Consider the following 15016-nt stretch of genomic DNA (forward strand, 5'->3'; position numbering starts at 1 on the left):
TCCACTGCTTGTCTGGGTCTCTCAGCAACAAGGAAAAGACTTGAAACTTAGTGTAAGACCACATGCCTTGCACCAAGAAGACTGGGACAAGTGTAGTATGTGGTACCATGAACTATTCATTTTGGAAATTGGCTAGATTTCAGGTTGAAAACATCCCTTTAAGACCATCCAGTGAGAATCTCTGCAGAAGGGTTGAGTCAAGCAGCTATAAAAATTAACTGGCATCTTGAATTTTAAAGTCCTATGTCAAACATTGCATTTCAAAACTGCAGGAAATGGCTCTTCACTCTAGTGGACACTTGGGTACAGAACACGTGCCTTAACAAACCAGTCTTCTTCCTATCTAGGGCTAAGCTTTGCTACTTGATCACCATTGGCCTCAATTAAAATTTGCAATTACAGCAGCTTCCATACAAAAATCTCAGAGTGTCACAACACACCTGTGATGTATCATCACCATTTTACAGAGAGGGAAGCTGAGGTCCAGCAGGGTCACAAGCCAGGGGCAGACCTTTCACCTATAAGACTTATTTTTCCACCCCATTGAAGCCTTTTTGCTTTTATTTTTATTGTTTTGTTGTACACTTTGTTTTGAGACATATTTTACTGGTTTACAGAACCCCAAATGCTTTGATTTTGGAAGACCGCTCGAAAAATAAAAGTGAGCCACATAGCCACACAATGGCTAGAACCATGCAAGCAACAAACATGTTTAAGACCAGCTGGGGCTAGATGGCTCCAGCATGGTTGCCATGACTCTCATGGGGCAGAGTTTGGCTATCACAATTTTAAGAAACTCCCTGTCCACAGGAGTAAGCGAAACTACACTAGGAACATTGTTTTTAATAACTGTTGTTAATAGGGTTCCAGCCTCAGCAGACATAGGACCAACAGGCAATTAGTATTAGAGAGAACCTGAGAAGGCCTATTCTTCCAGCCACCCTCCTGCATTTTTCCATTTCCAAGACAAGATGAGGAATGGCTCGTTCCTCATTTGTGCTCCTAGAATGATCATGCCCTCAATCATCTTGCAAGGAGTCTGTGTCACTAGGATTCTTGGCATTTGCAGACACTATTTCAGAATGGGGCTGTTTTTAACGAGAGCTCCCTTCTGTTTAGGGCGTGGCAAAGGTCACTCCATTCTCCAGAACTACTCACATGACAGAAGATCATGGCCTGGGCGATGGTGATGGCTCCATATATATTACAGAGAGCATGGAACTTCTCATCTCGATTATTACATAGAACATAGTATTGCTTAATGGTGTCCAGCGTCTCCTCCTCTCGCTTCAGTTTGATGATGTTGGGGTCGGGAACAACTTTTTGGGCAAATTTCCATACAGAATCTTCAAAGGTGGCAGAAAATAGGAGCATCTGACAATCTCTGGGGAGCATTCTGCAAGGCAAGGCAAAACAAGTTAGGGCTTCCCTATTAGAAACCATCAGCCAACTGGAACCTATGGCTCACAGTCACTTACAAGCCTTTGGAATCAGCCTTTTAAGTCTGTTAGGCTTTCTGAACATTAGCCTATGTATATCTAATCACATCCCAACTCAATTTGCCAGTGGCATCTAGGTAAATTTGGACATTTTAAGCAATGAATCCTCCTCAGGGGATAAGGAGGGCAGTTCTCGTTCCTTGAAATAATTAAATGTCTGTCTTCAATTAAATTCTAGCTTTATGAACTGCCTGGATTAGAGTTAAGTGTTTTTCTATTGTAGCCTGTGGCCTTAGTGGTTAAATCACCAGCAAATAATCACGTCCTGCCATTTGGAAGAGAGCCCTTCCTGCAACCATGAAGAGGAAATGGGACATTAAATAGGCCATTGAGAGAAACCAACTGGCTGTGGTGGAGGTGGACTAGAATCTTTCCCTTTCCTCAGACTGCCCAGATGACAACATAGGGATCGTCCTTACCTCTGAATGCGGATGCTCTGATCTTGATGGCCCTGAGTTGCTATCATCACGTCAGCCTCATCCAGGACAAACACTTTAATCTTCTTGGGGTCTATGAATTTCAGTTTGGAGCACCAGTCCAGGACAGTACCAGGAGTGCCAATTACAATCTGCTCAGAGATCTTCTGACCTCTCTCCACTGTTAGTAGACAGAAAGAAAGGCTTTCATGAAATTTGTGTGCACAATGCTTCCATGAGAAGGTGAAAGCTGTATCATTGTGTATGTTACTCCACACCCTACTCTCTTGCTCAGCATTCTTCCCCTACTCTGGAGACTGCTATTAAAAAAAAAAAAAAAATTACAGTCCCATTAGTGCCAGAGCAACAGATGTCAATACATCCTCTTTAGGGCAGTTTTGCAGCATCCAACCTTGCTTTCCCAGTCTTACCCTCCTCTTAGTAAGGGAGGTAATCTGTCAGGACACTAACCCTTCTGAAGCGCACAAGATCCACAACTTCTCCCCAACTTCATGAATTTAGCAGTTTATAGAGTGCCTACATCTCAAACAAGCAGCATCTATAATTATCTGCTATGCAGACTGCACCAGCAACCCACAATATGAAAGATCCACTTTGACAAAACAGATCAGCCACCAATAAAGCTCAACAGCCATTACCACTTCACACATAGTTACACAGTTCAGTTATTTTCTGAGCAGATGGAGGAAGAAACTCAAGTAAAAAACCCAGAGCATGAACTGTCCAACTCCCACTCCATGCCCAGTTTACGGCTTCCAAGAGCGAAGTCCCATTACACCAGCTCATGTTCTATACAGCACTCAGACCTGACAGGCCAACTGTGCTAAGAGTATCTGATGTCAAACCCAGTGTAATCATTTGCAAATGTTAAGAGAAAGTAATGCATTAAATTCCCATAACCACACCTCACTAGAAAAAGGGGTAAGTCTCCCTGGTTAGATCTAGAAAAAAGGGGGTGTATTTCCCCTCACACTCACATTTATTGCCTCGGACAGCATATGCAAGTCTTAGCTCCGGATGAAACTTTCCCATCTGTTCAATTACTTTTCCTGTTTGAAGTGCCAGCTCATATGTTGGGGAAAGGCACAAACACTGGAAGGAAAGCAGATAAGAGTATATTAGATTGCCACATAGTAGATTGTCACTGTGAAATACATTTAGTTGTGAAACTTCACCTCTGTGCAAATAGATGACCAATATTTTAGGATAAAACATTTACTGTTTTAGGTAAATTTCATTAACACTCATCAGTTGAATAGTGGTTTTTAGTAATTCTCCCAATTAAAGGAAGTTAGTTTGGATGTGTAGCGTCATGTACCGGTTAGTTTTGTACGGTTTTGTATTGCCCACTTAAGCATGTAAACAGAACACCCTGCTAAGAATGTTGGTGCTCAGTACTATGGCCAAACAAAGTGCCATATTATCAAAGACAGATATGTTTTTTATAAGGGACATTTCTAATGAATATAGCTCGAAGTGAACATAACACAGCATCCTTAGCAAGGAAGCTCTTGCCTTGGTAAAACTGCCGAGTCCATTTCTGCAGAACAGCTAACTGACATAAATCCTAGGCTGCTGCCTACTCCCTGAAAGTGGGAACTCTACTCTGCATGGCTTCGGAGCTGTGGTTAGAAACATCATCTAGCTTCCTAAACTGAATTTTCTCAACTCCTGTGCAAAAAGCCCTGTTACCTTTGTGTTAGGGTGCTGGACTGGGTATCAATGTAAACTGGACAAGGCAAGAAACAAACCATTCAACACCCCATCTACTCTCCACTTCTCAACCACAGGTGGTTCGTCAGTACAGAGCCTCTCCCTTCCAGTCCAGACCCTGCTCCCGCCCCCACACCCCACCATGTTCCCCATCCCAACACAGCTGCTCACTGTAACTCCAGTTTGGCTGTTACAGGTACAGAAAGACAGAGGGGGCAGAGAAGCAGGGAGGACAGGAACTGGGCTGGTCAGGGGAGCTGGGAGAACCCAGTACCTCTGCACAAAAGAATCAGCATTTTCAACTCTGCTGCCTCTGCTCCCCAGTGCTCAGACTCCACAGCACACTGGGAAGTTGAAGCTATGTAGCTGCCACCAGTGTCATATCAAAGGAATACAGCTTCTCTCCACTAGATGGCACTGCAGTACAACTAAAAACCAGCACAACCATTAGATTCCAGAAGCCACTACCTGTGGATACTTGTTCCCGGGTTCAACTCGACTGAGCATGGCCAAGACGAAGGCAGCTGTCTTACCAGTACCAGACTGAGACTGTGCAATCAGGTTCTGTGGGCTAGAGCAACACATAAGGGGACATTTTAAACACTTTGGCACAAGGTTAAATATAATCCATTATTTATATGACCAGCTAATACGAGATACGCAGTTGAGAGATTTGGCAACATGGCTTACATTAACTGAATGGCAGCCACAGATAAGGGATTTTAATACGTTCTGGATTAATTTGGCCCTGCATCTTGGCCACATCCAAACTGAAGTCACCATCTAGTTTCATAAGGGCAGGATTACACAAGGAGGAGGACACCAGTGAATTTTCTGCAGGGCGCTTTCAGCTTGGCACAAGCAGCTTCTATGGGCTATGGAGATTTGAAGGGAAAGGTGCTGTGATGTTTTCCATATTGCTCATCTCCCCCTAGTGTTAGTTGCACTACTCCATGCTCTTCACCAAAAGGGCACTGAGACCCCATCCATGGCATTTTGACTGCTCTGACCTGTCCAGGAGTTATGCAGGGCTGTTGCAGAACAGCCTTATCTCCCCTATATGGACAAGATGATCAGCTGTACTGCTGCCAGGAAGAACGGCATTGTCTTCAGTGTGGCCGAGTATGCAGTGCAAGCCCTAGGAAAAGGGTGCTTATGGGGACCTATGGAAGTTTGCTGGGTACCCAGGCAGCATTCTAAAGAATTTCAGCAGTACAGTCCCATGGAAAGGGAGCCCCTTCAGCACAGCACATACGGCCACTGGTGTGTCTCAACGCCACTTCAAGTAGGCCGTCCCCTAGCCAGAGAGTGTTTACAGTTTAACAGTAATGGTACACAAGGCTCTCCCACCCTCCCCACTTCCCAGTGGAAGTGGAAAGCAAGGATACGTACGGTTCAGCAAGCATCATGGGCAGAGCATTCTCCTGTATTTTCGACGGTCGGTTGAAGCCCATGGCATAGACACCCTGCAGGAGCTGGGGTTTCCTGGAAAGAGAAAGAGTAAAGTGTTTCTGAACTAGTAAAAAACAGCATTAGAACCAGGAACTATAGTCAATGGGGGATTTTTTGATTGCAAGTGAAGGGCAGGAGCCTGAAAAGCAAACCCTAACAGCCAGTAGGCCTGGGGCAATGCCTCTATTACTACATTTACCAATAGTAAACTACTGTGGCAAGCCATTTCTTCTCCACATTGCTAACAAAGTGGTTCCTCTGTGACCCAATCACTATTAGCTTGTGCACACCCTAAAAAAGAGAGAAATACCGTAGAACCCCATTTATCTGGTCTAATTGGGACGAGGGCCAGTTCAGATAATCAAAACTCTGGATAAATCAGAGAATGGGAAAAGGTGATGCTGCAGCACCATCTAGCGGCCACAGGAGAGATCGCCTGCTTCTGGCCCACTTGAAGTCCTGGTTGTTTGGTAACTGCAGAGAGCCACTGAAGGGAGGGTCAGATAAACAGGGTTCCCCATCCACAGCACAGCTTTGTACACATGAAACTCTGGACAGCAATCCTCTGAGAGGAACAGAAGCACTAGATCAAATGTTAGCATCTAAACAGATTGGGAAGCGAAGAGACACTATTTCAAGACTAAAGAAAAGGAGTACTTGTGGCACCTTAGAGACTAACCAATTTATTTGAGCATAAGCTTTCATAAGCTCACTTCATCGGATGCTCAAATAAATTGGTTAGTCTCTAAGGTGCCACAAGTACTCCTTTTCTTTTTGCGAATACAGACTAACACGGCTGCTACTCTGAAATATTTCAAGACTATGTGCCTCCTTGTTTTATCAATGAATAAGCTAGTTACTTTTAAGAGCAAAATACAGTACTTAGTAGCTTATCAAAGGATCATTTAGATATTGTGATTAACATCTGTGAACCCAATATTTATTTGAACCAAGAAGATACAATAAGACCCTATTTTTTACCTTAAGGAATATTAAACACTGGAAGGAGTCATTTGGCTACAATATGCACTCCTGGGTTCTAAATTAATGACCACTCAAGAAAGAGCTCTAAGCATCAATGCAGACAGCTCAATTAAAATCTTTGCTCAGTATGTAGCAGTGATCAAGAAAGGCAAAACGTGTCAGGATGTACAAAGAATAGAACAGAAAATAATACTAGAAGTGTGATCGTGTCTCGCTATAAAACGGCAGTGCACCGACATCTGGAACACTGTGCAGGTCTGGTCACCTGGTGTCTAAGATAGCCAAAATAGGGAGTGTTCGGAGACATACACAAAAAGGATTAGAGGACTGAAGAAATTTCTTTATGAGGAGAGATTAAATAGACGGGGACATTAAGATTAGAGGAGACCTGAGGGCCTGGGCACAGTGAATGAAAGGGCTAGAGAAGGTAAGTCTGGTGCTTTTATTGACCCTCTCAATAAAAGAGCAAGGAAACACAGTCAATCAAAAGACAAGAAATTTAACCCACTGATAAAAGACAACATTTTTTACAACACAGTTAACATGTGGAACTCTGTCACAAGGTATCATTGAGACTAAGACCTTAATGAATTCAATATGTATATAAATCAGAACATTGTGTTCATTATATAGGATGAAAACAATTTTATAAAGGATATAAACCTTCATGATTTGGGACTTAAGCCAGCTGCTAAGGGTACGTCTACCCTGCAAAAGATGACCATGGCAGCAAGTCTCAGAGCTTGGGTCAACTGACTCATCTGGCAGGACTTGCACTACAGGGCTAAAAATAGTAGTGAAACCCAGCCAGGGGGGTGGGTGTCTCAGAGCCCCAGCCCAAGGGCCTACCATTGCTATTTTTAGCTCCATAGTGTAAACCCCACAAGCCCAAGTCGGTTGACCTGGGCTCAGACACTCGCTGCCACAGATCTTTTTTTTTGCAGTGTAGACATACCCGAACTAATGGAGTTGGGAAGGAACTTCCCCTATGAGCAGGCTGTGTCCGTTTGTGGGCTAATTGCACCTCTGGCCCCTCCTGGTCTCCTCGAGTGCACCCCTCGCAGTTTCAGGACGTCAGCAGTTACCTTCCCTGAGATGGAGTCATGTCATTCTCCTGCTCTCAGCCCGAGCCCTGGGCTGCCGTCTCCTGCGTATCAGCTGTGATAACCACAGCAAAGTCTGACTTATGTTCAGTATCTGCAGTTTTCTGTTCACTCTGGGAGCAATGACAGTGGCAACCAGTGATCACACATCTTCCATGCAGCAAAGTATTATTTATTTAGAACAAAAGCACTTAATGGAAAACGGATCGTAAAACCAAACCAGACTAAACTTGTCTTCCCATTCCCTGGGAGCAGGGAAGGCCTCATTTGCTTTCAGGCGCTCCTGCAGGACCAGTCTGTTCTCATCAGGAACAGCACCTGACAAATGACCCACTACCCCTTCCTCTCCAGAGAGGAGTTTAACTGTTTACTGTCTTTTTAAGCTCTAGTTCCCAGCCTGGCAAAACAGCTGTGTCACTTTGGACTGGTGCCTGGAAGTATGCCATTGTCTTGTAATTGGCTCCCAAGACAAGCAACATCTGACCGAACACTTGGGGTGGCACTGTTTTGCCTTTATGTTTGTTCTTCTCCTAGCCCCCTATTATGCTAGTGCATTCACACAGGAAGTCTTATAACCCAATATACAATAACTTCCCCTCACTGACCAGGTATCTCAGTGTTCATAAATTACATAGCAACTCCACTTCAGTCACACTGATTATTCCACTACTGTCCATCGTGGGGTTCCTAGCACCTTCCTCTAAAGCAGTGTGGTTCTCAACACTGCAGTGGCCCATCACCCATGTGACATTCTCAGGGCCATACAGATAGTATATATATTGTGTGGATGCAGCCCACATAACACCGAGAGCTGCATATGCAGCCCACAATGGTAAATAGGTTGAGAACCGCTGGCTGTGTAGGCACACCTACCAGATACTGAACTAGACAGACTACTGTTCCAATCCAATATGGCAATTCCCTTGTCGCCGTGAAGCCCTATCAGCAGCGTCTTAACACCACAGTTATCAGCCCTGCCAGACTCACTAGTCCAAAAGGAGGTACCAGAACAGGAAGACGTTTGACATGATTGCAAAGGCCATTTAACATTAAAGTTTTGCAAAAGTCACTTTTAAGATTTTGTATTTTTGATGTTCAACCTCTAAGAATGAGAGTAAATACTGATTGATGTGAGAAAGAGGCAAGTTATGGCAAGCCTAGCTCAGCAGGATTCAGGCTATTGATTTGTACACAGCTATACGATGGCACTCAATTTTAAGTGCAGTGGTGACACCCACAGTGTTCAATTGCCAAAGTTACTATCTGCTTCTATTAACAAGGCACTTATAATTGTTAAAGAAAGCTTTCAAGTCAGAGCAGACACTTGTGTATCTAAGGAGACTCAAGAGCAATCTAAAATTAAAGTTAAAATTAAAGTTATGATATTTGTATTTGTAAACTCTTAACCGATGACCTGTTTAACTGCTTCTTGTAGGTGTTACTGTTGCTTAGCAGCAATTTCCGAAAAGTAAATAGCAGTTTTCCTGCCCACACTTTTCCTGCTTGTTAAACCACTCTACTCGATTCAACATCCTTTTTAAGAAGCACGTATTATTTGCAGTCTGTGGCTCAAATAAAAGCTCTTTGAATATGCAACCTTGTGTTAGTTCAAAAGCAAGGATCCACAAAGCCCAATTCTTTGCAACAGTTGCCAAGGATACAACTAGTTGCAGAACCAAGACTCAATTAGTCCGAGTGCTCCCATCATTAACTTTCTTTGATTGTTAGATCAATTCTCATCTTTCAAAAGCCAGACAGGCAAGGTATATGATCTAAGGAGCCTGTTTGCAGTCATTCAGCTACAAAGCGGTAGCTTAGAAAGGCGAAGCTGTAATGTTTCAAGGTGAAAAGTCTGTCAGGGTGGTTTCCTTTTGGGACCCATTTCCAAAAAAAGGACAAAAACAAGATCACCAATGCAATTAAGAATAGAACCTCAAGAGTAGAACTTCCTAGCCCAGTTTTAAAAGTTTATCATTATACACCATATCTTCAGTTGATGCACAAAGAGCTCCATGAACAACTGGGGCAGGTATTTAATGGGAAGATGGAGGCAGGAAGAACAGTAAAGATATCAGACTATTGTTTTGGGACTGATGTCACTGGCAGAGGAAGAATGGGTTGGCTTCCTCCTGTGCTCTTCATGGGCATTTGTATCCTCGCAAGGACTTTTAAAGGTGAATTGTAATAAATAAGTCTGAGCTCTTTACCTCTCCTTCTGATACACAAAACCAGAACTGCTTCAGTTTTCAGGAAGTGTTCTGGTTGCTTTTTAATATAGACATTATATGGAATACACGGTCTGATCTTCCCTCAATGTATGGAAGGCACTTGTGGGGGGAGGAGGGGGAAGAGAGGAATGGAGACTTTTATACAAAATGTTTTTGCTTTTTCATTTACTGTTAGTGACCAGATCAGTCATGGAGCTCATCTAAATATCCCTTCCCATCCCTCCCCCATCAGTTCAGCACATGATGTTAAAGGCAAGCTCTACTGTGCAATCTAAGACAACAAACCTTGCCATTCTGCAACTCATACAAGTTTGTATAAGATTTAAGGGGGGGAGGGGGGAGGAGGAGGAATCTTCCAAACCATTAGATTGTCAGCACAGAGAACACTTGCAAGGAGTTGGGATGAAAGCTAAAGCAGAGCATGAAGAAGCTGCTCAAAATAAGCCAAATTTCAGGCCAAAAGACCTGTAAGACAAGCAATTCTTCCTGTTGCTTGTGTTTAAACTAAGGAAAATGCATAATAAATATGCTAATTTACTAACTGTCTAAAAACTAATTTGCAGTTATCTGAAATGGAAACCCATGCACTTCTCAGATACAAGGGATACCCCTTCCCAGAATGAAAACCTCTAACAGGCCATCAACAGAGCAAGACTGCTTTTGCCTCAGCAGCTGGAATTTGAAGTCTGTCTGCTCATGCATTACACCTCCTGTTGTCGGCCACTTAAACGCCGCTAAAGCGGGGTGGCCAACCTGAGCCTGAGAAGGAGCCAGAATTTGCTAATGTACATTGCCAAAGAGCCACAGTAATACGTCAGCAGCCCACCGTTAGTTCCCCCCAGCTCCCAGCGCCTCCTGCCCACCGGCAGCCGATCAGCGCCTCCCCATCCCTCCACGCACCTCCCAATCAGCTGTTTCGTGGCGTGCAGGAGGCTGGGGGGGGGGGGGGGGGGGGGAGGGAAGAAGCAAAGGCACTCCAGGTTCAGGGGAGGGGGCGGGAATGGGTGGTGTGGGGGCAGAGCCTGTGGCAAAGCCAGGGGTTGAGCAGCGAGCACCCCTTGGCACACTGGAAAGTTGGTGCCTCTAGCACCAGCCCTGGAGTCGGTGCCTGTACAAGGAGCCGCATATTAACTTCTGAAGAGCCGCATGTGGCTCCGGAGCCACAGGTTGGCCACCCCGGAGCTAATACAATAATGATCAGGTATTATTTGTTCAAGTAAATCTGTCCTGTTCACAATGGAATCAGAACTGTACTAGCTACAACTATGTTGGCCCAATAGTACATTGCAAAACAAACCCAAAGTCATTTCTCCTCTGAAGCCTTTTTCCATTGATCTCCAAGCTAAACATTTAATTAGGAACCTGTTAGGTTCTAGAGTAGCAGCCGTGTTAGTCTGTATTCACAAAAAGAAAAGGAGTACTTGTGGCACCTTAGAGACTAACCAATTTATTTGAGCATAAGCTTTCGTGAGCTACAGCTCACTTCATCAGATGCACTTCACGAAAGCTCAATTAAATTTGTTAGTCTCTAAGGTGCCACAAGTACTCCTTTTCTTTTTGTTAAGTTCTAATTAGCTACCAAATCAAGAGCTGTAAAGCAGACTGCTGGTGGGGAGGAGTGCTAATGAAATAGTGACTAAGAGCAGAAGCTAGACATTTAAGTGGTTGTTCCAGATTCTTGGTAAAGTTGAAACAGGTCTTCCTCAGTGAAAGTTGGAACCATTTTATTCCACATGTATGATTCCAAATGGAGACATCTCCCATTTTGGAGTCTGTCAGAGGGGGAGTTTCCAGCTATAGCTGCTTGATGGTAATTTTACCCTTTTATTCCAGGGTTGCAGAATTCCAAAACCTTATTTGAGTCCCCTTACAAGAACCTTGAAGAGGCAAATAGTAAAAGAAAGCCACCCCAAGCATGGGTAAGGGGATAATGATTCTTACTTAGGAAGCTTGTCCATTTGTGAACTGTGGCTTATTTTAAAAGGCAGTTTTAATATCAAAAGGGATGTGTAACTACAAAATACTTACCTATTTCATAAAACATCTTAGAGTAACTGATTTTTTAAAAAAATCTTAATTTACTACATATGCTGTTTATTTTTTGCATCTCTCAGCTCAGACAACAAAACTCCAACTAGTGAGTTTCAGTTTTGTTCCTCGTCAGTTTCATTTTCATCTTACCATGCACTAGCATGATGCAGGAATGTTCGGATTGTAAATACTACAGGAGAATATTTATTTAAAACACAAAAAAATAATCAGTTTAGAAGAATAAGCTTTCAAAAAGACTTACATAGAGACAAGATTTATCTGACAACATGAAGATTCTATGGGCAGGGAAAGATTTCAGAGATCTTCTAATTTTAGGCTTTTAGCCATTTTTGCTGTATTTCTTCAATATCTAAGTTTAAATATAATTTAAGTTTCTGGCCCATTCTGCTGCAAAGTCTTCACAAATTGAGGTCTTTCTGCCACAAACCCTTCATGAAGAGTCTCCATTCAATACTAGCAAAGGTATGGACTCATCCCTCCTCCACTCTATTTAACTGAGGTGTTTGAGAGCCATTTCTATACGCAATCTAAAAGTCAGGCCAGCTACAGTGGATAACACTGTCTTGACCCTGTTCTCCAGCCCTCTTTTCCCAGGCTAGGATTTCTGTATTTGTGTTCTCTAAGGAAACTTCCTTGGCACACTTAAGGTTCTCTTTCCTCTTCAGCCCTGGAATTTTCCCCTGTGGTTTCCCAGAACCTTCTTCCGAAGCAACTTCTGATGGATGATGGCACATCGCTGATGTTGAAAGTGCTAGCAAAATGCAGATGGGGTGCTGTGGAGTCATACAGCCTGCATCTCACCATAGACTTGCTGATAATGGGAGACCTTTGCAATATCCAGTCTTATTTGTAATAGTACAAAATAGGTCAGTTTTCAAATACTATAACTCTTGTCCAAAGTAGAAATGCTGTAAACAATCCATTTTCAACAGCAGGAGTCTAGAATCTGGTAGAAAAGTGTTGAATAGACCACTGTACATACTTTGCTGAAGTCACGGGAACATGGCCATACAGAATGCAGATCTCAGTTTGGCTTCTTCTACTTTGTTGCCTGAGACAGCTACAAATCTTTCCTGGGCTCATTTCTGCTCAAGTGTAGACACCGTAAGGGACCGTAGGTGTCAGTGTAGACACCGTAAGGGATTACAAGAGGGACCACACAATGCACTGCAACACGTGCAATGCTCAGCACTGGGAAACTGGCATTTCCCTGACAATGTCCTGGCTGCGCCTAGAGGTCGCACCTAGAAATTTAGTCACCAGAAGACTAGAACTTTTCAGAAGAGTCAGTCATCTTTGATTTAATGTTTTTATGTTTAATGTATTTAAAGTTTAATGTGGCATGACGAATTTGGCTGAATGACTGGAGTTATGGCTTTTGTTGCTGTAACACTTCTCTGGGTACCTGACACCTGTAAATATCCTAAATCTTTCATAGCGTCACACTTGGGTGAATCCAAGATATTCAGCACCAACAGGAAGAGTTCTGCATCACGGCACTGCAAGAGACTATAATTAGCAGAAGAACAGGGACTTACAGTCTCAGCTCCTCAAAAGACTTCACAGAGTAGAGAGGTGATGTAGGATCCCTCTGCAGCACCTCCACTTGGTTTGTTGTGTCCACCAGATTACTGCGAATCAGCTTGTTTAACAAGGATTGGGCAGCTCTGTCCTCTGTGGGGAAGGAAGCAAAAAACAAAGCGTTGTTTATATTTACAGAAGAGCAGGAGGCTCAAGGAACCAGCCATTCAGCTAAGAAGTTTTGGCTGAGCTATGGCAGTTACAGTATAAACTGTCACTCCCACTATGATGTTGCACAATTAAGAGATGTTGTAAGAAGACTAATTAAAAAAAAAAACACCAAAACCAAAGCTGCATTATTAAAAGAGGGGATTCTACTCAATGACCAACCGTCACTGAGTTAAACAGGAAATACCTCAAACTAGCAGAGGGAGTCTTTACATGTGGGAGAGATGGATTAATGCAGAGGCCCATGGGGAGGGGTGCCACAGGCTAAGGACCACCTGAGCAACTATACAGAAGTCTGCTTTTCTAAGATATCTCTACCTGGATAGTGAAACCTCTAACTGACAGGTGGTACAGGAGTACTGATCACCTTCAATATTGCTTTGGTGAGTCTCAAGCATGGACAGGTGATTCTCTACTAAGGGTTTTAACACGAATGGCACGCTCTCAGTGTTAAGAGTGCCCAGTCTAGTATCTCTGCCTCTAGCGAGCATAGCCATTGCATCCTTGAGTTTCCCCATAGAAGATAAACCTACTTTGGACAAGTTAAGTTGTCTCTACAAAGGAGCCAGAATACCCACCCCCTTGCTAACTGACTATGAACAGTTTGTTTAATAAGAAAAAAGCAATATATTCCAGAAGACCCAAAGGCTAAGGAGCGCTGGTTGTGAAGGCAATTCAGATAGTGTTATCAAACAAACTGCTCCTGTATCTCACTACTGCAGACAGATACAGACATCACCATATAACAATCCCGAGTCAATAGGGAGTAATGTATTTTCACACCTCTTGCACAGAGGCCCCTCATTGGAATGAGCTCCTTTGGGCAGATGCCAAGACTGTCCATCCTCTGAAATGAAGTAGACTAGCTTTAAAGAGGTTCAGAATGAACTGTTTTCCCACTGTCCCTTGTCAGAGTGCTTCTCAGCTGTGCTTACCTTTTTCCTCATCTTCCGTCTTCTCTGCATTGTTCTCCGTCTTGACAACAGCACCTACATTTGGAGAGACAGCGCGGTTACTGCAGCAATCTCAAATGGAATGGAACCAAACAAGCTCACATATCTCAGGCTCATCTAAAGAGGCAATGTTACTGCTACAGCTAGGTAAAAAACAAAGCTGTAAACCAAATCAGTAATAGGAGCAGTTTTGCTCCAGCTACAAAAGGAAAGACTAAGCCAGGTTATAACATGAGAATGTCGGCAGTGTAGTTTGCTCCCAGCTTGGTCAAACATGCCATAACATTTGAATTAAATAGCAACCTGAATCCATCAGTTTTGGTCACTATAGTAATCCCTGAACCACTTTAATACTAAAAGGCGCTGAACAGTGAAAGTACAGTTTAAAAAGCTAACCATAAAAAAATAAGCACTCAAGCCAGACATTTAGTTAAGGCTAGTAGTTCCTTATGCTTTTGGAAGGTGAATGCTAAATTGGATTTCCCACCTTTCAAAAGCCATAAAGTCCAGACCAAACACCCATGAAATAATGTTCTTTATTAACCCAGTATTAGTTGCTATAAACTCACCATTGGAGTCTGGCTTCATTTTCTCCTCCTTCAGGTGCAAGTTGCTCAACTGTAAGTGTGGAAAAACAAGGACATTTCAGTTGTTACGCTCAGGAAGCCTTCATTTGGCAAGAAAGCCCGCAGTGGAACCTTCCTCAAGGTTGACAATTTCAGACTCGCTGTCAGTAAAAGTGTAACATGGGCTGTGGTAAAATTTTTAAACTCTAAACATAGTAGGAAGTGAAACAATCCACCCTCAAATTTGCAGGAGTGGGGAGGCTTACAGAATATCCAATGC

General features: G+C 43.2%; 1 protein-coding gene across 3 annotated transcripts in view; it reads right to left on the reverse strand.

Moving 5' to 3' along the window:
• LOC125624292 (ATP-dependent RNA helicase DDX19B) overlaps positions 1–15016 on the reverse strand; it is a 28873-nt gene that overhangs the window by 5433 nt on the left and 8424 nt on the right. For all 3 annotated transcript variants that reach the window (XM_075121151.1, XM_048824831.2, XM_075121152.1), the window contains exons 2-9: positions 14740–14788; positions 14153–14206; positions 13007–13142; positions 5042–5134; positions 4118–4220; positions 2914–3028; positions 1919–2096; positions 1159–1396 (exon numbers count right to left, since the gene is read on the reverse strand). In XM_075121151.1, the coding sequence (XP_074977252.1) occupies positions 1159–1396; positions 1919–2096; positions 2914–3028; positions 4118–4220; positions 5042–5134; positions 13007–13142; positions 14153–14206; positions 14740–14758 (936 nt within the window). In that variant the 5' untranslated portion in view covers positions 14759–14788. The remainder of the gene's footprint in view (positions 1–1158; positions 1397–1918; positions 2097–2913; positions 3029–4117; positions 4221–5041; positions 5135–13006; positions 13143–14152; positions 14207–14739; positions 14789–15016) is intronic.

Source organism: Caretta caretta, chromosome 18, assembly GCF_965140235.1.
Source record: "Caretta caretta isolate rCarCar2 chromosome 18, rCarCar1.hap1, whole genome shotgun sequence".
NCBI lineage: Eukaryota > Metazoa > Chordata > Testudines > Cheloniidae > Caretta > Caretta caretta.